The 20,873-nt window shown below is 56.0% G+C and overlaps 5 protein-coding genes across 5 annotated transcripts; 3 read left to right on the top strand and 2 right to left on the bottom strand.

Moving 5' to 3' along the window:
• Nucleotides 1–383: 383 nt before the first annotated feature.
• Nucleotides 384–1,900, top strand: LOC112899763 (E3 ubiquitin-protein ligase Os04g0590900-like). Its single transcript, XM_025968368.1, has one exon. The coding sequence runs from the start codon at nucleotides 587–589 to the stop codon at nucleotides 1,631–1,633; it is 1,047 nt and encodes a 348-aa protein (XP_025824153.1). The 5' UTR covers nucleotides 384–586; the 3' UTR covers nucleotides 1,634–1,900.
• Nucleotides 1,901–2,426: 526 nt separating this feature from the next.
• Nucleotides 2,427–3,260, bottom strand: LOC112897743 (uncharacterized mitochondrial protein AtMg00810-like). The gene has a single exon (XM_025966139.1). It carries the CDS (start codon nucleotides 3,258–3,260, stop codon nucleotides 2,427–2,429), a length of 834 nt encoding a protein of 277 aa, XP_025821924.1.
• A 5,940-nt stretch (nucleotides 3,261–9,200) lies between these two features.
• Nucleotides 9,201–10,520, top strand: LOC112877512 (E3 ubiquitin-protein ligase ATL6-like). The gene has a single exon (XM_025941833.1). It carries the CDS (start codon nucleotides 9,274–9,276, stop codon nucleotides 10,327–10,329), a length of 1,056 nt encoding a protein of 351 aa, XP_025797618.1. The 5' UTR covers nucleotides 9,201–9,273; the 3' UTR covers nucleotides 10,330–10,520.
• A 2,680-nt stretch (nucleotides 10,521–13,200) lies between these two features.
• LOC112897732 (E3 ubiquitin-protein ligase ATL31-like) lies at nucleotides 13,201–14,482 on the bottom strand. The gene has a single exon (XM_025966130.1). It carries the CDS (start codon nucleotides 14,480–14,482, stop codon nucleotides 13,403–13,405), a length of 1,080 nt encoding a protein of 359 aa, XP_025821915.1. The 3' UTR covers nucleotides 13,201–13,402.
• Nucleotides 14,483–17,663: 3,181 nt separating this feature from the next.
• On the top strand, nucleotides 17,664–19,482 carry LOC112872796 (ent-cassadiene hydroxylase-like). Its single transcript, XM_025935843.1, has 2 exons — nucleotides 17,664–18,570; nucleotides 18,689–19,482. Exons 1-2 carry the CDS (start codon nucleotides 17,671–17,673, stop codon nucleotides 19,319–19,321), a joined length of 1,533 nt encoding a protein of 510 aa, XP_025791628.1. The 5' UTR covers nucleotides 17,664–17,670; the 3' UTR covers nucleotides 19,322–19,482.
• Nucleotides 19,483–20,873: the final 1,391 nt, after the last annotated feature.

The raw sequence follows: 20,873 nt of genomic DNA, 5'->3' as shown, positions 1-20,873 counted from the left end.
CTCAGAGTGATCGACAAGCTCTTCTTTTCACCATATACTGTACAGAATTAGCAGCCACAAGTTGCAATTGGAACTGGTTTGCCCTGTTCCTTTTCCACTGCAATTGATAAATTTTGGTGGTCGACCTCGTCAGGTGAACGTCATGCAGGGCGCCAGTGTGAGTCCCTGCAGAGCTGCCTCCCCTGTGGGCTGTGGCCCGCCGGTGGCCGACGCCCAACAACTCCCACCCGCCGCAGCCACAGCCTGCCTACGCCAAGTCATCGCTGCTGCCTCACCCTCGCTCGACGCCAACCGAAAACGCCCGCCGCCTCCTCCGTCACGCCCTACTCAGTCCAGACTCCGGGCACCAAAGTCACGCGACGCGACGCCACCTCGCGTTCCCGCGGGCGGAGTTTTTCCACGCGCACCGCGTCGGTTTAGTTTAGTTAGTGTCAGCGACCGACTCGCGAACGAGCCAGGAAATTCACCGCACTGCCTCCCACACACCCGCCGCGGCGTGTCCGTCTCCTCCTCCTCCAGCTCCGGCTGCGGCGGCGAGCCGCCCCGGAGCCACCGTCCTCCGGCGTGATCCAGATCGACCGCCTCGATGGCTGAAAATCCTCCCCTCCCCCTCAATCCATGCGATGGTCCAGACCCGAAGCACAAATGCTCGCCTCCGGTTCTCGCTCCCCCGTCGCTGTACCTGTACCCTCCACCTCCTCCTTCCTCCTCTGCGGCCTCGCGCGGCAAGGGCACCTTCGTCACCGCTCTCATCATCGCCGGCTCGGTGCTATCCTTCCTCGCCCTTTGCCTCTCCATCTTCCTCTTCGTCCGCCGCATGAGGCGGCGGCGGCGGCAGCAAGAGGCGCTTCTCGAGGCCGCCCTGGCCCCAGCGGCGCCGCCCACCGCACCCCCCGACGACGGCGCCGGCCTCAACCCCACGGATGAAGAAGTCGTCCACCACGCGTGGCACATCCGGACCGTGGGGCTCGACGAGGCGGCGATCGAGTCTATCGCGCTCACGCGGTACCGCGCCGGCGGCGCGCTCGGCGCCTCCGACTGTACCGTCTGCCTCGGCGAGTTCCAGGACGGCGAGCTCCTTCGGCTGCTGCCCAAGTGCGTCCACGCGTTCCACGTCCAGTGCATCGACACCTGGCTCCGCGCCCACGTCAACTGCCCGCTCTGCCGCGCCAACGTGACGGGCCCCGCCGCCGAGCAACCCGACCCAACACCCCCCGGCGCCGGCGCCGACGCCGAACAAGAAGAGCAAGACGCGGGGAACATCGGAGCCCCGGAACAGGAGCAGCCGGGTCAGCACGCGGGCGAGCAGCGTGCGCAAGTCGATCAGCGCGACCAGCCGGACATCTCGTCGGAGCACCCGCGGCAGCGCCCCGGTCCACGGGGGCGCAGCTTCCGGCGCGTGGCTTCCATGGACTCGCCGTCGCCGGTAGCGTCGCCCGAGGAGGCCCCTGAACACGATCAGGCCGGTGGCGAGAAGCAGGGGACAGGGGGCGCTGCCGCTGTTTGCTGCGAGGTGTCACCAGGATCCGACCGTCTGAACCGCGCCGCCATGAAGAGGTCGCTGTCCGCCGGCAGCCGGTGGACGCTGCTCTCGCGGCATTGCCGCGCGCGCTCCTCTCTTCTGCCGTTGTGACGGCGCGGGGATCTCCATCTGCTGCGTAATGATGGAATTTTTGCCTGTCCCACCCAGATCACGCTTGTTCTTGAATAGTACTCTGTAGTCTGTACAGTTTGCGAGTTCAGAGCAGAGGGTTGTTGGCTGCACTACACTCTGCATTTCAGGGACAGAAAAGGAACCGCGCGCTGGAGAATCACTTGTATATCCCTCGTTTTTCGAGACTTCGTATTTTTGTGTTCAGCTTTTTCTTTGCAAGATTCAGATGAATGCCTGGATTGTCCATTCAAGTGCTCGAACAATTGCTGGTCTTAACCAAACCTCTCTTCATGAATCATGATAGTTGAAGAAGAGTTATTTTCCTGTACCAAACCCTAAACAGGGTACAGTGGTTATATACATGGGCCTCTATACACATAGGCTCAATATACTCCAACACCCCCCGCAATCTGAACTATTGGCGCAGCGGTGTTCAAGACTGGACAAGAAGAGAGTACAAATAGAGTACAAAGGGCAAATACCCCCGCAGCCACAACTAGCCACCAGCTACGTTGAGGCTGGATCGAAACTCCGAGAAGGTCGAGGAGGGCAGCCCCTTGGTGAAGATGTCAGCAAACTGGGAGGTAGTCGGGATATGGAGGACCCGAACATCGCCGATTGCGACTTTGTCGCGCACGAAGTGTAGGTCGATCTCCACGTGCTTCGTCCGCTGATGCTGGACGGGGTTGGTGGAGAGATACACGGCGCTGACGTTATCGCAGTAAACGAGCGTGCTCTTGGCGAGTGGACTATGGAGCTCCGCCAAGAGCTGTCATAGCCAGGATGCCTCCGCTATGCCGTTAGCAACAGCCTGGTACTCCGCCTCGGCACTGGAGCGAAAGACAACCGGCTGCCGCTTGGACGACCAGGAGACCAGGTTGCCGCCCAGGAAGACGGCGTAGCTGGAAGTGGAGCGACGAGTGTCCGGGCAGCTAGCCCAGTCAGTGTCGGTGTAGACCACCAACTGAACAGAGGACGAGCGGTAAAGTACCAGGCCGAGGTCCACAGTGCCACGGACGTAGCGGAGGAGACGCTTCAGCGCAGCAAGGTGAGACTCCCGGGGATCATGCATATGGAGATAGACCTGCTGGACAGCGTAGGTGAGGTCCGGCCTGGTGAAGGTGAGGTACTGCAGAGCACCAGCCAGACTCCGGTAGACAGTAGGATCAGCCACCGGATCACCCAGATCAGCGGACAGCTTCGCCTGAGTGTCAACAAGAGTGGAGCAGGGCTTGCAATCAGTCATCCCAGCCCGCTCCAGGATATCGAGTGCGTACTGCCGCTGGTGCATGAGAAGACCAAACGGGCGAGGCTCAACAGTGACGCCCAAGAAGTGGTGGAGCTGACCGAGATCCTTCATAACAAACTCCTGCTGCAGAGAGGAGATGACACGCTGAAGCAACTGCTGACTAGAGGCTGTGAGCACAATGTCATCAACGTAGAGCAACAGATAGGAAGTCTCATCCCCACAGCGGTAGACGAAGAGAGACGTGTCAGAATTGGCCTCGGTGAACCCCAATGTTAGCAAGAACGTGGCGAACCGAGAGTACCAAGCCCGAGAAGCCTGCTTCAGTCCATAAAGAGACTTGTTGAGCCCGCAGACCATATCCGGATGACTCGAATCCACAAATCCCGCTGGCTAAGAGCAGTAGACAGTCTCTAACAGAGTGCCGTGAAGAAAGGCATTCTTCACGTCCAGTTGGTGCACAGGCCAAGAGCGCGAGAGCGCAAGCGAGAGGACTGTGCGCACCGTAGCAGGCTTCACAACTAGGCTGAAGGTCTCATCATAGTCCACGTCAGGCCGCTGAGTGAACCCCCGGAGAACCTAGCGAGCCTTGTAGCGCTCCAGTGTGCTATAAGCCCGACGCTTATGCGTCCAGATCCACTTGCCAGCCACCACATTGCAACCAGACGGACGCGGCACGAGGTCCCACGTCGGGTTGGCAAGAAGAGCTGCGTACTCCTCTTCCATCGCGCGACGCCAGTGAGGATCCGCTAAGGCGTCGCGGACAAAGGAGGGTACCGGAGAGACCCATGGCTCTCCCTCGGCGGCGGAGAGAGTCGCGGCCTGAGACGCCATCCGCCGAGTCACCATGGGATGGATATGCCGAGGATCCCGATGGATGACTGGCGGGTGGTATACCTCCGGCTCGGCTCGAGAGGGAGCCGAAGGAGGCGGCGGCGGCGACGGCTCCGGCGGCGGCATCGCAGGAGCCTCCGGAGCAGGAGGCGGCGCCAGTGTCGGCACCGAACGACGCTGGTACACCTGCACCGGCTCAGCGTACCGCTGTGGTGTCGGGGTCGGCGCCGAGCGACGCCGGTACACCTGCACCGGCTGGGCGTACCGCGCCGGTGCACGTGAAGGCACCGGGGCCGCGCGTGGCGCAACGGGAGACACCGGGTCCACGCGAGGCATGACCGGAGGTCCGGGGACCGCGCGTGGCGCGATCGTGGGCACCGGGGCCGCGCTCGGCGCAGCAAGGATCACCGGAAATGGTGCCGACGTGTCGGGGAAACCTGCAGGAAAAGGACAGACAGGTAACGGTGGCTGAACCACCGGGCCAGTCGGAAACAGAGTCTCCAGCTTGGAGTTAGGAGAAGGTGTAGAGGAGGTAGAGTAAGGGAAATCCGACTCGTCAAAGACGACGTGTCGGGAGATCAGAACAAGGTGAGAGGTGAGGTCAAGGCATCGGTACCCCTTGTGGTCAGAGGAGTACCCGAGGAACACACAACGAGTCGAGCGGGACGCCAGCTTGTGAGAAGCAGTGGCGGAGGTGTTAGGGTAACACGTACACCCGAAGACCAGAAGGTGGTCGTAGTGAGGAGGGGTACCGAAGAGAGCGTGGTGTGGAGTGGGAGCAGGAGAAGCAGTGGACGGGAGACGGTTGAGCAGGTAGGTGGCGGTGTGGAGGCTCTCAGCCCAGAAGCACGGGGCAGAGAGGCCTGGATCAGAAGGGTGCGCATGACGTCGTTCGTCGTGCGAATCATCCGCTCAGCCTTGCCGTTCTGAGGAGAGGTATACGGACAAGACATACGCAGCTGAACACCCTGAGATAGGAAGAAGGACCGGGAGGTGGAGTTATCGAACTCCCGCCCGTTGTCACACTGGACGGCCTTAACTGTGAGGCCGAACTGAGTGGACACCCAGGCAAATAAGTGGAGGAGGGTGGGGAAGGTCTCAGACTTGGCGCGCAAAGGAAAAGTCCAAGAGTAATGAGAAAAATCATCAATAATGACCAGATAATATTTATAACCAGACATGCTGAGTACAGGAGATGTCCACAGGTCACAGTGAATCAGATCAAAAGCATGCGCAGCATGCGAAGAAGAAGAAGAAGAAAACGGAAGTCTAACATGATGACCTAACTGGCACGCATGACAGAGGTGCTCAGCAGGAGCCTTAGTACAAGGAGCATCGGTACTACGGCTGAGCTGAGCCAAAACGTCGCGGCCGGGGTGACCAAGCCGGCGGTGCCAGGTGGTGGAAGAAGGTGTCACGGCAAAAGCAGCAGACAAAGAAGCCGAAGGTGAGGCAGCGGAAGCAGGAAGCCGAAGGGTGTAAAGGGGCCCCGGGCTGTCACATCGGAGGAGTGGACGCCGGGAAGCCGAATCCTTCACAGTAAGACCAGAGGAGTCAAATTCAATAGAACAGGAGTTGTCAGCAGTAAACTAGCGAATGGAAAGAAGGTTGTGAACCATTCGAGGAGCAACAAGAACATTAGGAAGACGAGGAGCAGAACCCACGGCGGTCACAGGAAGGCAAGACCCATCACCAACCATGATAGAAGAAGGACAAGAGGGGTGTGAGGGTCGGACAGAAGAGAGGATACCGGCATCAGGAGTGGTGTAGAACAAGGCACCCGAGTCGGCGATCCGCTCGGTGCTGGCCGGCGGTGTCAGTCCCATGGTGCTAAAGGACTGCGCCAGAGCGGCCTGGTCCCACCCCCCAGGCCAGGTTGGCTGCTGGCTAGGCTGAGCGGGCGGGGTCCAGGATGGCGCGAAGAGTGGAGCAGCACTAGTGAATATGGCCGCCGGCTGGAGCTGAGGATGAAGCCCCCCTGCCGGACCCTGGAACGGCCACATCGAGATGCGCCCTGACCAGATGGCCAGGGCGTACCTCCAGGGGCAGGGGCAGGAGCGGGAGCCGGGGTCGGCGGGCCCCGACAGCCCCTACCGGTACCGGTACCCCCAGGAGCAGGGCCACCAGCGCCACCACCACCACCCCATCGCCGGCGACGTCCACGCTCCCCCCCTCCTCCGGTCGGCCCTGCGGGAGCAGCACCAAGGAGGGAGGTGGCAGGAGCAGCGGAGGAGGCCGGTGGAGCAGCAACGAGCGCGGCGGGGTTGGGTGAGGAGGATCCGGGTGCGAGACCCCTGGTGATCTCCTCAAGGGCGAGGTCGTCCCGGACCTGCAGGAAGGTGGGAAAGGGCCTCTGGCGGGCGATCCAGCACTTCAGGTGGTCGTAGGTGCTGATCAGGCCCCGTAGGACATTGAGCACCAAGACCCGATCGGACACCGGATCCCCGAGGTTGTGAAGAGCATCAGCCATGCTCTTCATCCGCCGGCAGTACTCACCGACGGAGAGGTCCCCTTGGATGAAGGTGCGGAAAGTGGCGTCGAGCTGGAGGGCGCGGTACTCGGCGTTGCCGAGGAACTGCCCCTCGAGCGCCACCCAAGTCTGCCGCGCAGTGCCGCCGTGGGTCCTGACGAGGTCCTGAAGATCTAGGGAGATGGTCCCGAAGATCCAGGACATGGCGACGTTGTCGAGACGTAGCCACGCCATGTCCCGCGCCTCGATTGGCGAGTCAACGAGGATGTGGTCGTCGAGGGCGCAGCGGCGGAGGGTGAGGAGGACCTGGTCCCGCCAGCAGCCGTAGGAGGAGGACGCGGGGTCGAGGAGGACGGAGACCAGGGCCCTGATGTTCTAGACACCGGCTGCCTGGAGGTGGAGCTGGGCGACCATGGGGTCAGTCGGGTCGTACCAGGCTCCAGATCCAGCGGGCGGGGCGTGGAAGGAGGAGGAGGTGCCGTGTTCAGGGTCGACGGGCTGGCCGGAGGAGATGCGGAGGTAGCGTTCCGCCTCGGTGACCCGGAGAGCGAGGGCGTCGGTTGTGGCGCGCTCGTGTTCCCAGGCGAGGGCTGCCACACGGACCCGCTCCTGGGCCACCGATGCCTCCGACTTGGCGGCAAGGAGGGCCGCGGCGAGAGTGGCGTCGGCCTGCTGCCCTCGGAAAGCGGCTGCGGAGAGCGGCACATCCTCGGGCGCCATCCCGAGGCCAGACCGTGCGACATCGGGCGCTGCATCAACGATGGGCTGCGTGCCCACAGCGACAGCAGTGCGGTGGGCCACAGCGGCGGCGGCGGGAGCGGCGCCCGTGGCCGGCAGCAGCTGCACTGCGGCCCGCAGGGCGGCCGGATCGACGGCGGCGCGCGGCTGGGGTCCCGCAGCCCCGGCGCCGCGCCAGCAGCTGCTGCGGCAGCCGCGGCGTCGGGCTGTAGGGGGCCCAGGGTGGCAGGAGGCTGCGGCCGCGGCCCCTGCGCCGGCGGCGGCCCCGGCGGCGCCTGGAGCAGAGGAGCCGCGGCGCCCGGGGCCGGCACCCCCTCGAGGACCAGTGCGGCCGCGGGAAAACCGGGCGGCGGAGGCCCAGGTGCCCAGATCGGCGGGAAAAGCGGGAGCAGAGGAGGGAGAGGAAGAGGAGAGGGGAGGGAAGGAGGAGAGGGGAGAAGGAGGAGGGGCTGGCGGCCGGCCATGGTGGCTGGCGGCGGCGGCGGGCTGCAGGGTGGAGAGAGGACCTAGGCTAAAGATACCATGAAGAAGAGTTATTTTCCCATACCAAACCCTAAACAGGGTATAGTGGTTATATACATGGGTCTCAATGGAGCTCTATACATATGGGCTCAATATACTCCAACAATAGTGCTGTATGCAAATCCGATCCGAAAGTTCCAGGTGCCGTCATTTTTTAACTGAAATTTCATGTGTTCATACGGGGCTATCTATGATCTATCTAGATTTTTTCCCCCATCTGGTACGGCAGGCTTTGGACATTTTGACTGAAATTCCTACTAATTCCGAAAAACAGTCTGAACTGTAAGCACGCCTTGATGTTAGTGTTCAGAACGGGAGATTTCCTGGCTTGGTGTTTGGGACAAATTAAATTTACTGGAATCCTTTACTCGTAATGATCAATCGCAATCCCAAGTACTGAAAGTAACATCCTTCTAATTTACCGTCAGCACCTACTACTGAAAGGGAAATCTGTATAGGAGTACTAGACACGGACAGTATACCGGGCGGAGTAACATTACATGCGGTTGCTGTGTGTCACGGAAGTAGCTGGGCCTGGAGCTCGAATGGAGAGCGGGCCGTGCGGCTGGGCCAATGAGATGTTGAAGACGCATCCTTGAATATAGGCGGTGGAATTGTAGAATGATTTTTTTTTGCAAATATTTCATCACAATAGTTTGAAATTACTTTCGAGACAATTCTAACCATATCAATTCATGAAGTTAAAATTTTAATGTTCCGATCAAGGTTGTCAAGGTCCTGACTCAGATCCTAGAATCTCAAGATACTACAATCCTACCGAGTGTAAACAATCCTAATTCCACATAGAATCCTAATTTTTCTAGGATTCTGATCCTACATGAGACTTCTATACACGATCCTGCAGAATCTTAGTAGGATCCCGATCCTACGATCCCACGTGAGATGCTAAGTTTAAATTCATAAATTGTAACGATTAGCTCAACTGTGTGTTTCACTTTGTTTGTATAATATAACATTATTATTGCTCTATTTTCTTATAGAATAATAACACATAATTAGTAACATAAAATCTCATCCTACTTTGATCCCACCATCCGATCCTACAATCCAAGTTTGAGAAAAAACGATCATACCTAGTATTCTGATCGTACTTATGAGTACTGAAAAGAGAAACTAGAGGTGGTAATGTATCATAAATTTAATGATATCTTCACAGACCAACTCGACTCGATTCTTTTGACCCCAATTATCTAAGACTACGGTAGATATTTAGTGAGGTGATTATACCTCCTACCCACGTAGGATCAAACACTATATTTAATCATCTATAGGGCGTTATTACGAAAGAGTAAGGATTCAAAATGGGAATATGGTATGGATAGCAGAGTATAATCCTGCGTCTCATACGCACCATGCATGGAAAGTTACCCGTAGCTGTCACGATCATCGGCGAGACGGTGATCCGACGGTGGATTTCAACTTCCAAACTCGTTAGACGTCACGTCACGAAAATTTCTCACGTTCGCAAGAACTCTGGAGCATCTATGTGCTTTCTCGCGAAATTTGCCAACCCTTGCTGTGTGGGCTAATGTGTCGGACAGACAGCCTGCCATTCCTCGCGTCCAGCCGACGCCAGTTAGAGCACCTAATAATCTCCAGGAAATCTTTTCAAAAAAAGAGAGAGAAAATCTCGAGCAAATCGATTCGCTGGACCTGGATTATCTCCCACGCAACTAGTCCGTCATCGCGGCCTCTCTAAACCCCCCCGAGCCGCAAATCAAACCCACCGCCAAATCTGTCACCTGCCTCCGCCACCGCCACCCAAACCCTAGCCCCAGGGGCGGCGCCATGTCCGCCGCAACCGCCGCCGTCCTAGTGGCCACTGCGGCGGCCTCCGTCGCCGCCGCGGAGTCCCCGGGGCCGCGCGGCAACGAGTCGGTCGTGCTGGGCATCTCCATCTTCATTTCCATCTTCTTCCCCATCTTCATCGTGCTCCTCGCCTTCGCCTGCCTCCACCTGTTCCGGCCCCCCCGCGACGACGATCCGACCGCCCCGGACGCCTCCCCCTCCGCGTCGGCGTCGGAGTGGTCCCGCCGCAGGGGCGGGCTCGACGCGGCCGCGATCGCCGCCCTGCCGCTGGTGTTCTACCGCGAGGTGAGGAGCCACCGGGTCGTGGACGGGCGCGACGACGCGCTCGAGTGCTCGGTCTGCCTCCTCGAGTTCGACGACGACGACGCGCTCCGCCTCCTGCCGACGTGCCCGCACGCGTTCCACCCGGAGTGCATCGCCCTCTGGCTGGAGAGGCACGCCACCTGCCCGCTCTGCCGCGCCAGCGTCCACGACTCGCCGCCGGCTCCGGAGCAGCTGGAGCTCCAGCCGATGCCGCCGCCGCCGCCGCTGCAGTCGCCCGAAGCTTCCCCTGTTCACGCGACTGTCGTGGTGATCGGCGAAGCCGGCTCCAGCGAGGAGGTGGAGGAGGAGGAGGACTGGGACACGATCCAGCGCCTCGCGAGGAACCGCCGCGCGGCGGGGCGGCAGGCGCTGCCGCGGTCCAACTCGACGGGGCACGGCGGCGGCGCCAGCGACGGCGGGATGGAGCGGTTCGCGCTGCGGCTCCCGGAGCACGTGCGCACGGAGATCCTCATGTCGCACAGGCTGAGGCACGTGACGAGCGCGGTGGCGTCCGTGCGCGTCAGGGAGGGCAGCGCCCACGAAGCCAGTACGATGGGTGGGAGCGTCAGGAACGCCGTGGCGAGGCTGATGTCGCTCTTTGCGCCGGGCGCCGGTTGGATGGGAGACGGCGACGACAAGTCCGGCAAGGCAGACGCCACGGGGGCGTCGTCTGTCCGCCGCCGCGAGAACTCATCGCGTGGAGCAGTGGCTGAAGAGAAGAGAAGCGTCTGATCGGCAAAGACAGCGAGAGAAGCCTAAAGTCAGGTGCCCAGGTTCAGCGCAAATGAGTGATTCTGTCCAAATCTTCTGATGATTCCATCGATTCTGTTCCAAAACTCCGTCGATTCCATCAGTCTGTTTCAGTAGCAGCGATGCTTCTTCCAAGATTGGAGCATCAGAGTGTAGGTTGCGGATGCAGTTTTGCCGATTTTGGTCATTTTTCTTTTGACCCCATTTTGTGAGATTGTGAGAACAGCATATCTGAACGAGGACAAACATTTGAGAGAACCTGTGAAACACGCAGTGTTCTGTCACTGATTTGGTTGAGTACTTGAGTGTAGGTTGATAATTCAGTGTTAATTGCAGAATTTTTTTCATTTTATTTTGGTCCCATCTTTGTGACATAGTGAGAAAAAGATGGCAGAACAGTTCAATTTCACGCATGTGGCACTCCATTTTGCAATTATACATACTATTTTACTAGTACATGTTTCATGTCCAGTAACAACATTAGTAGTGCAATTCTGTGCTGTTCATATGAGCAAGTTGTTTTATTCAGAAGATTCATATATCATCTCCATTTACAAGAATGGGGGCTATTCCTAAATGACATCCTCGAATATGACTTGGGGATGTGTCGTTTCAGGTGAGCAATGAGTCGGCATAACAGTAGCTCTTGGCCACATGGAGAAATGTCTGCTGATAAGAGTTGCAGCTCCGTCTCCAAATCCACTTGACTGACTGAATTCTCATTGTTCTCGATGTTTTCTCCATTCTAGTTGTTTTTTTTTGAAAAATCCGATTTTCAACCCTGAACTATCATGATCATCTGATTTTAAATCTGAATTTAAACCTGCAACTACAAAACCAGACATACTACACCTATGAACTGTCGAAACCGTGTAAATTACCTCCGATCCGAACCACCCTGGTTTTGAGCCATATCAGCCGGCCGACGTGGCGCTACTTGCCCAATCAGCATCCCAGGTTTTGAAAGGCCATCTCCCCCAGCCCACTGGTGCTCCCGCTCTTCCACTCTGAAATTCCCCACCCGGCCAAGAACCCTAGCCCGGCGAGGTGACGAGAGCGGCGGCGGCGGCTGTGGTGAGAGCACGACGGACTGGACTGGCCAGGGAGCGGCACCCTAGCGAGAAGCGTGCAGCCCTGCAGCGGCGTCGCTGAAGACGACATCGACGGTGCTGGAGATGGCACACTCACGGTAGAACTGACGGAACGTGTGCGCGTACAGCGCGTCCTGGTGCGCCTCCACGCCGCACCGGTACACGGCGGCCAGGTCCGCGTTCACCCGCAGCGCCACCGCCTGGCCCCTGGCCGCGCCCGCCGTGTTGCGGAACGTGACGTCGTGTGCCAGGAAGCCCTCGCCGGAGACGCCTGGTCCTGATCCCATGCATCATGCAGCCCTGCTCCCACATCTGAATCCTCCCTCAGGCTTAGATCCCATCCCTAATCTGATGATCGTCGTGTCGCGGCCCTCACCGACAAGGGCGGTGTTTGTCTTGTACGGCGGCACCTCCACGTTCTCCTCGTACGTCCCGGCCTTCACCCGGATCACCGTGTCCTCGCCCGGCTGTTGTTCGCCATCGCCGTTGTTGCTGCTGTCATCGTCCCTGTTGTTGCCATCGTCGTCATCGTCATCCTGGAGCAGCCGCCAGTTGTGAACTGCCTTGGCCACGGCGCCCGCGAAGCCGGCGGCCGACACGCTGCCGCCGCAGCCCCGGGCATGAGGGTGAGTGAGTTGGAGACGTGCTCGTTGCCATCGTCCAGGTACACGAGGAGGCCGGTCATCCCTGGGCCGGGCGCCGCGAGCAGCGAGGCCGAGCGTGAGAGCGAGGACAGCGACGTGAGGCGTGGAGCTCCTGGCAGTCCTGCCGGGGGAGATGGCCTTTCTAAGACCCGGGATGCTCACTGGGCAAGTAGCGCCACGTGGCACGAAACCGGGTGGTTTCGGCTGGAAGGTAATTTTCACAGTTTCGACAATTTGCATGTGCAAGATGTCTGATTTCGTAGTTGCCGGTTCAAAATCCGACCATCGTGATAGTTCGTGATTAAAAAACAAACTTTTTCCTTATTTTCTTTTACAAAGTATGGTTCCTCTATGGGTCATGGCTGAACTGCGGTGTCACTCGATTAGAGCTGAGTTGTGGCCTAGAATGGCAATTAGGTATCTAGGGTAGCAATGGCAAACCATTTGAGTAGTTGATTGAACTGTGGTATCATTCGATAAAAACTGAAATGGTGCTTATTTTTTTAGATTAGAGAGTTGTTGCTGTTTCTGTACATCTTTTTTCAAGTTATTATCATATATACCATTTTTAAGGTAAACTGACAAGGTCTGTTTTAGCATTTCTGTTTTAAGAGTTTGGATGTTGGCCGCCGAAAGCCGAGCCAATTTTTGGCCGTTGACCGCGGGCACGTACGCTGTTTGGATAGTGGCCAAGAATTGGCTCGCTCCGAGTCCTGTGCCTATTCCGATGCTTTGGCCTGGCTATCACTGGTAGGCATCCAAACGCGCCCTAAGGCTGATATCAGCAGCGTTGCTATCCGCCCGTGTAAAATCGCTGGTGCTCCCTCGTTTGCACACCGCTTTTTCAAATTGCAAGGTCCGATAGCTTCGCTGCTGATATCAGTCTAAGCCTTCCAACCCCAAAGTTTAAAACGGAAAGACGGTCCCAGCTAGGAGTCAGGAACTCAGGACGGTATATGGTCTGTTGGTCTGTGCAACTGCCTGCTGGTGATCTATTATCTCCGTTTTGTATTGGAATGGTAGCTAGAAATTCAAATACAAGTACTATTATCTATGTCTGCATACTGCACAACTGTGCTCATTTTGTGTTCGGTTCCAATGTCCATCACCTTAAGAGGGGACATTGACTTTCGGAGAAAAATGACTTTTTCTTGAGGCAATTAGACACGCCGAGGGAGGGACGCCGTGTTTCATGCCGTTCTAGCGATGTAGTGGGTTCCCATGTTTTTCTTTTTACAAAGTCAATCCAATCCCAAACAAATTGACAAAAAACAAACAAACCGACACAATAAAAATATGAAAAGGAGAACAAAATCAAAATCAAACCACATTATTGGCTTTGCACCGTGCCGGCCACCGCGCCGCCAGGGAGCATACTGCATGACCGCACGGCGGCCGTCTTGTGCCTGCCCCAGGCCCCACGCCTTTCTTCCGCTCCGACCCTTCCCCGCCGCCCTGTGCCCACGACCACGACGTCGTCCTGGACAAGAGGGCCCAACGGCGCCGCGTGCCGTGACATCTCTCGCCACCGACCGAGCACGTCGTCGAGCTCCCCGCGCAGTCCGAGCCGCCACCGAGGCTGGTTGCGTGCCGCAGCCGCCTCGACTTGAGCACCTCCTCCCGGACGCGCGGCAGCAGCCGCACCGTGAACCTTTCGTGGTCTCCCGCCTCAGCCGCGACCGTCGTGGAGACCGAGTGCCCCGTCGAGCGAGACCGCGGCATCCTCGCGGCGCGCCGCACGCAGCGGAGCTTCTCGAGCTCCACGAACTCCTCCTTCCTCGCCTCGTCGTCCTCCACCGCCACCGGGACAGCGACGGCCTCGGGCGCCTGCGGCTCCGTCTCAGGCGAAGAAAGCGGCACCGGCGGCGGCGCGGGATTCTCGAGGTTGGCGCGGCACAGCGGGCAGGTGACGTGGCCCTCGAGCCAGGGGTCGATGCAGTCCGGGTGGAACGCGTGGGAGCACTGCGGCAGCAGCCGGAGCTCGTCGCCGTCGTCGAACGCGGTGAGGCACACGGCGCACTCCAGCCAGCCGCCGCTCTTGTGCTTCCTGATCTCCGCGTACGGCAGGACCGGGAGCGCGGCCAACGCCGCCGGGTCGAGCCCGCGCCTGCGCCGCCTGATGGATCCCTGCTGTCCTCCGACGCTGGCGTCCGCGTCCGCGGAGCTGCTACGCCACCGATTGACGAGGACGCAGAGGAGGACGAGGACGAAGAAGACGATGACGGCGATGGCGATGACGGTAGTAGGCACGGTGCGGCCGGTGGCCCTCGTGAGCAGCTGCAGCTGCGGCGGCGAAGGCGCCTGGGAGGTGACCGTGGTGAGAGCGGCTACTACGGCGAGGTGGAGAGAGAGGACGGCAAGTGGGTGCCGCCGAAACCGATCCACCTTAGGGATGGCCATGGATGGCAATGTGCAGCTGGCGAATGAAAGGGAAGGATTGGTGGCTTAGCTAGAGTACCTTTTAGGCTGTGCTGACAGCAGAGCAAATCTGCATGGGCTACCACTTCATTTATTAAAAAATCTGATTCCTTTAGCAGCCGTAGGATAGGCGATGAATGACATCAAAGAGTGAGGTAGTGTTTGGATCCAAAGTGCAAAAGGGTAAAAGGGTAAAAATTTTGCCATTTGCCAAAAGTGATAAAAGTTTTACCATTAGGGGTGTTTGGATCCAAATGGCAAAAGTTTTAGCAAAAGCTTATTTAAACCTCTTTTCTCCTTTTTGCCATAGGGTGTTTGGGTCCAAATGGAAAAAAAAAGAGCAAATTTTTTGCTGTTTCCTTTTGCTATCTGTTTTTGCTGTTTCCTTTTTGCCATAGGGTGTTTTGATCCAAATGAAAAAAAAAGTAAATTTTTTGCTATTTACCCTTTTGTCAAAGGATCCAAACAGGCCCTGAGAAAGTCACGGATAACTTCTCTTCAGCAAGTCAGACAATCCGCGCCGCGCCGCGACACCCACGCATCGAGCTGCCTCCGTGTTCTGCCGTCAGCCATCATTGTGACCTGCCGTCTGAGTTTAGCAGCACCTCGTACATGCTTCTCATTAGTTCAATTTATTAGACTAAAAATAAGCTTTCTCTCGTTCTCTCTCTCCCCTTTCCGACTCCGGTGACCTGCCTGGCCATCTCTGATCAGGGCAACGTTGCCGGCTTGACCAAGACCTACTGCAGTAGCGGTGGGGAGGAGCTGCGCCTGCAGCGGTACCGACGCGGATGACCTGCACGTCGGGTGGGTATAATTAACCGATAATCGAAGACCGAAATACCCCGGATCGAAACCGAAGCGACCGAAATTGAGATTTTCGGTTCCAACTCGGTCTCAAGGAGCAGGTAGCTGAATAGAGCACAAAACCCTAACTATAAAAGCTTACCACCCAATCTCTCTCTCGTTTTTTCCCCTCATTCACCGGCCGCCGCACCGCAGGCACATTTGTCTGGCTGCTGCTCCAACTCAGCCACTCACATCGATTCCTCCTCGTACGAGTGCGCGGAGGCAGCGAGGGGACCCGGTCTGCGAGCGCGCGGAGGCGGCGTGGCGAGCCCGGCCTTCGAGCGCGCGGCGGCGGCTAGGCGAGGCGAGACCTGCCAGAGGGCACAGTGGCGGCGGCAGGCGGGCGCACGGCAGCGACGGCACGCAGGCGCGCGGGCAAGCGAAACGGCGGCTCTGCTCTGGCTGGATGCATGGATGGCGTGGAGATTGACTTGAAGCAGAAGAGATGATGGTGTTCGTCAGTGATTCCATTCTGTAATTCTTGGGTTTCGATTCATTTGAAGATTGAAGAATTGATTTCTCCATTGTTTTCTCCGGTTAGTTCGGTCATAACCGAGACCCAACCGAACTGACCGAAACCGATTTCGCTCGGTCTCGAGATATTTTAGGAACGGATCGGTTCCAATTTTCTGATAACCAAAATTCGCTAGAAACCGAGGAACCGATCGGTTCGGTTCGGCCAGACCGAACGCCCGCCCTGACCTGCAGCGGTGGTGAGCTTGATAAAAAACTGGATCGCCTCTGTTAGCGGTTCAATTATTATCTATTAATAATTACTAAAAGTTACCATTAACAATGGATATATGCTTCTACAATCAATCAAGAGCAACTTAAGCTTTTATTGTTACGACTCCATTGAGTGTCTCTTGCGTTAAAGTCTCACCATTTCTATATCTGCTAGCTGATCCCTGGTAGTACTCCCACTTTCCAAGTGTCACTATGGGAAAAAGGAAAAAAGGAAATCTTCTGAATGAAGGATGATGCAAATCTCAAGATATTATTTTTGGAGGAGTGCATTTCACTAATTTGATAATTAATTGTTTACGATGATGACATACAAGCTCATGAACACAAGTAGAAGATTGATCTCTTCAAACCACCGAATGCATCCAGCATTTTGCTAACTAGGCTACCTTTATTGCACCCTCTCCCAATTTTACACACTTTAATCTTCGGGATTACAGATAGATTATACTTCATTTCTTCATAATATTGGAGAAGCTAGCTCTATTTTCAGCCTTGGAAATCAGGGAGATCACCATATTATGACAGTCGGATTCGATCACAGTAGTTTCCTAATCCATTCATGTTTCAACTGATCCATTCAATTTCGCCCATCCTAGTGGTGTCATTCAAACGATGCCTTATATCTCAAGCTATTCTGAAGTCAGGAGATCTAAGCCATCTCGGATTATTAAAGGAGAGGAGAATTGTAGGACTTGACCATGCATATCCAATGAGTATAATAAGGATTCATGCCGTCTCTTATTCAAGAGAGGGAAGACATGTCAAATCGTCAAGCTAGCCCACTTCTTTTATCGATCATCTGCGGATCTATGACCAGTTCTCGTAACCAGGTGTTCTACCCCGTTTGCAGACTTGCGACTTCTTGTATCGCTGTTCAAGGGTCAAGTCAGCAGCACAAGTTGCTAAATTAGTTAGAAGTCGGAGAATTCGCAGTGGGAAACCATTCGTATCTAGCTATAACATCCAGCAATTCAACCGTCCGGGTGCATAAACTTTGTCCACTTAACATCAAACCCTATACAAACTTGCCGCCACATATTGGTAGAGAGAGAGAGAGAAAAAAAAAAGAATTGTCCGCCGCCATTTACTAATACACTTGCCGCTGGACCAATCAGGGGTCGGGGAGGGTGTTAGTGATTGGTTGTATGCAACAGTCTTGACCTGTTCTTTCCTTGCATTTAGCTGACCGGACTCCAGCCAGTCTGTTAGTCAGCTAGTAGTGACCCAACGTATTTAGCTGACCGGGCTCTATCTAGTTTGCTACTCATCTAGCCGTGACTCAACGCCCTGTAACTTGTGTAAATGTACAACAATCACATTAATGCAAGTGTGTTGCACCAGTCGTCTCTTTAGACTCCTTCATGCTGAAAACTGTGCTCAACGCGCTCGACGGCACTGCTTGTCAAAGCATGTGTGAGGAAAACAAGTCCTTAAGCTGATCGAGCAGCCGTTGTATATATATTTTCTCCATCATAGCAGTTGGCCGATAATGTGCTGAGATATGTGTCCTATAAATAGAGCCACGGCCGGCACCATTTGGAATAGTAAGTACTAAGCAGTAGAGAGCCAGAGAGATGGAGGACAATAAGCTGCTCCTGGCCGTGTCCGTGGCCGTGCTGCTCGTCGTCCTCTGCTGGAGGCTCATCAGGCCATCACTCGCCACGAAGCCGAAGCTCAACCTGCCTCCCGGCCCGTGGACGCTGCCGGTGATCGGCAGCCTCCACCACCTCGTCAGCAGCCCGCTGCTCTTCCGGGTCCTGCGCGGGCTCGCGGAGAAGCACGGCCCGCTCATGATGGTCCGCCTCGGCGAGGTGCCCGCGCTGGTGGCGTCGTCGGTGGAGGCCGCGCAGGCCATCCTGAAGACGCACGACCTCTCCTTCGCCGACCGGTTCACGCCGGTCACCTTCGCGACGGTCGCCTACGGCGGCACCGACCTGATACTATCGCCCTACGGCGAGCGGTGGCGCCAGCTCCGCAAGATCGTCGTGCAGGAGATGCTCACCGCCACCCGGGTGAAGACCTACAAGCACATCCGCCAGGAGGAGGTGGCGCGGTTCCTGCGGGTCATGGCCGCGTCCGCCGCCGCTGGCACCGCGGTGGACTTCTCCAGGGGGTTCTCCAAGTTCATCAATGACGCCTTCGTGAGGGAGTGCGTCGGCAGCCGGTGCAAATACCAGGACGAGTACCTCGACGCCGTCCACAAGGCGACTCAACTGGCGTCTGGGGTAACCCTCGCCGACATCTACCCGTCTTCCAGGATCATGCAGATGCTAGCCACGGCACCGCGCAAGGCTCTCGCTTGCCGCCGAAGGTTCGACCGCATACTCAAGGACATCATCCAGGAGAGCAAGGAAGCCATGGAGTGCGGCGACAAGACAGCCCACGAGAGCTTCGTTGGCGTCCTGCTCAGGCTCCAGAAGGAGGGCAGCACGCCCATCCCGCTCACCAATGAAACCATCATGGCTCTCATGTTTGTAAGTTGTCTCACTCATATGTCATATCGCCATCTTCCTCTCCTCATCCAGCGGCACCAACTAATCTAGCAAGGGAGCTGATGAATATACTTGCGCGTGCAAAAATGTTTCTCTCTAGGACATGCTAGCTGCGGGCAGCGACACCTCCTCGACCACGCTGAACTGGGCCATGACAGAACTGATCCGGAACCCGGCTGCGATGGCCAGGGCTCAGGCTGAGGTGCGAGAAACCTTCAAAGGGAAGAGCATCATCACCGAGGATGACATCGCCGAGTCCGGGATCAGCTACCTCAAGCTAGTGTTCAAAGAAACCCTCAGGCTGCATCCTACTTCACCGCTCCTGATCCCACGTCAGTGTCGCGAGACATGCCAAGTCATGGGCTACGATATCCCCAAGGGCACAACCGTCTTCGTGAACATATGGGCGATTGGTAGGAACCCTTTATACTGGGGCGATGATGCTGAGGAGTTTAAGCCAGAACGGTTTGAGGCCAACAACCTAGATTTCCGAGGGACCAACTTTGAGTTCATCCCGTTTGGCGCTGGCCGTCGCATGTGCCCAGGCATCAACCTTGGGCTGGCCAACATGGAGCTTGCACTGGCGAGCCTTCTCTACCACTTTGATTGGAAGCTTCCCAAGGGAACGGAGCCTAAGGATGTCGAAGTGATGGAGGCTGTAGGAATAAATGGAAGTAAGGCAACCAGCCTTCTGCTGCACCCCGTTACTTTCATCCCTCCAGCTGTGGAGTAGTTAAGTTACTCATACTAAAATGGTGCATAAAGAAGTTGTACGGCAAGAATCATGCATGCGTGCAGTCTATATTAAGTGTTATACCTGTATAGCTGTATTACATACTCGCAATCATTGTTATGTAAATCTTATGCATTCCGGGTGTAAAAACTAATTGCATATACCGTACCCAATCTACGTTACATATTTGTTTTGCAATAAACTATATGTTGCCTTTTGGAAGTTTATTTTTGCCCAGAAGCCATCATCGTAATCTGATTTTGACAATGGAACTCAAATACTCACTACTAGAAAATTATGCTTTCTCCACGTTCAAAAAGCGTTGCAATATGATCAAAATCGTGGCAATATTATATATATATATATATATGATCAAGGCAATAAAAATTCTCTAGCCATGATTTTAGATAATAGTGGGAACAAACTGGTTGTGCAATGACATATTTTTGCAAAAAAGATAATTAGGTATAAAAACTATAGAAATCGCCGCTGAGATGTTACTGTCCCGCCTGCCCACTACCGGATGCAGCAGATTTGCCGAGTGCCAGAAGCACTCGGTAAATCTACAAAGCCTCTCGGCAAAGAGTTTGCCGAGAGGGGCTCTCGGCAAAGACCTCTCGGCAAATTTTCTGTCGGCAAAGGAGGCTTTGCCGAGAGCCCTTTCTCGGGCGCTCGGCAAACTATTTGCCGAGAGCAAACGGGGCCCTCGGCAAAGAAAAGGATACTACCTGTAGGCTGTGTGGCCGTTACGGCACCTTTGCCGAGAACCTGACCCGGCACTCGGCAAACAGGCGCACCTTTGCCGAGAGCCTGCTCTCGGCAAAGCATGGGCCTCTTTGCCGAGTGCCTGCTCTCGGCAAAGAATGGGCCTCTTTGCCGAGAGCTAGGCCATGCTCTCGGTAAAGTTTAGGACCCTTTGCCGAGAGCCTGCTCTCGGCAAAACCTGGGGCACTCGGCAAAGGGTCCAGAACCTATTTTTATTCAGTAGACAATATACCACAATATAGACCACAACACAATAAAGAGATTCATCCACAATGGACCACAATACAGTCATCCACAATAGGCCAAGTTCAAACACAATAGACAATAGGCCAAGTTCAAACACAATAGACCAAGTTCTAGAGTTGCAACACAATACAATCATCCACGATAGAGCAAGTTCATAGTTCCAAGTTCAAATATCATACACAAGTCCTAAAGTTGCAACATATCGATAAGTCAAAGTGTGAATAGCTCAACTTGGTGGTGGCGGCCAAGTTCCCTGTGGTGGTGGCCAAGTTCCCGGATTCTGAGATGCTCCAACACCCGGAGACGCTCCAACACCCGGAGACGCTCCAAGCCCCGGATTAGGATACGCTCCCGAATTTGGCGATGCATATGGATCATTTGAGCCCGCCGACTGATTCTGCAAAGAAAAGAAGTTTGAGACACAACACAACAATACATTCAAAGAGCGTACTGAACTCACCGGAGTGCCGAATGTTGGCGGAAAGAGTGAAGTTGGCGGAGGTACACCCGTTGCGGCGCCCAGACTCTGCATGTATTGAAA

The sequence above is a fragment of the Panicum hallii genome, chromosome 1 (assembly GCF_002211085.1).
Source record: "Panicum hallii strain FIL2 chromosome 1, PHallii_v3.1, whole genome shotgun sequence".
NCBI classification, from domain to species: domain Eukaryota; kingdom Viridiplantae; phylum Streptophyta; class Magnoliopsida; order Poales; family Poaceae; genus Panicum; species Panicum hallii.
This window is presented reverse-complemented; position numbering and strand designations above follow the sequence as displayed.

Bases quoted from the DNA above. Each gene is read 5' to 3' on its own strand.
- LOC112899763 (XM_025968368.1), top strand. From the start codon at position 587: ATGGCTGAAAATCCTCCCCTCCCCCTCAATCCATGCGATGGTCCAGAC.
- LOC112897732 (XM_025966130.1), bottom strand. From the start codon at position 14,482: ATGGCCATCCCTAAGGTGGATCGGTTTCGGCGGCACCCACTTGCCGTC.
- LOC112872796 (XM_025935843.1), top strand. From the start codon at position 17,671: ATGGAGGACAATAAGCTGCTCCTGGCCGTGTCCGTGGCCGTGCTGCTC. The intron at 18,571-18,688 runs GTAAGTTGTCTC...GTTTCTCTCTAG, and splicing joins CCATCATGGCTCTCATGTTT to GACATGCTAGCTGCGGGCAG.
- LOC112897743 (XM_025966139.1), bottom strand. From the start codon at position 3,260: ATGGTCTGCGGGCTCAACAAGTCTCTTTATGGACTGAAGCAGGCTTCT.
- LOC112877512 (XM_025941833.1), top strand. From the start codon at position 9,274: ATGTCCGCCGCAACCGCCGCCGTCCTAGTGGCCACTGCGGCGGCCTCC.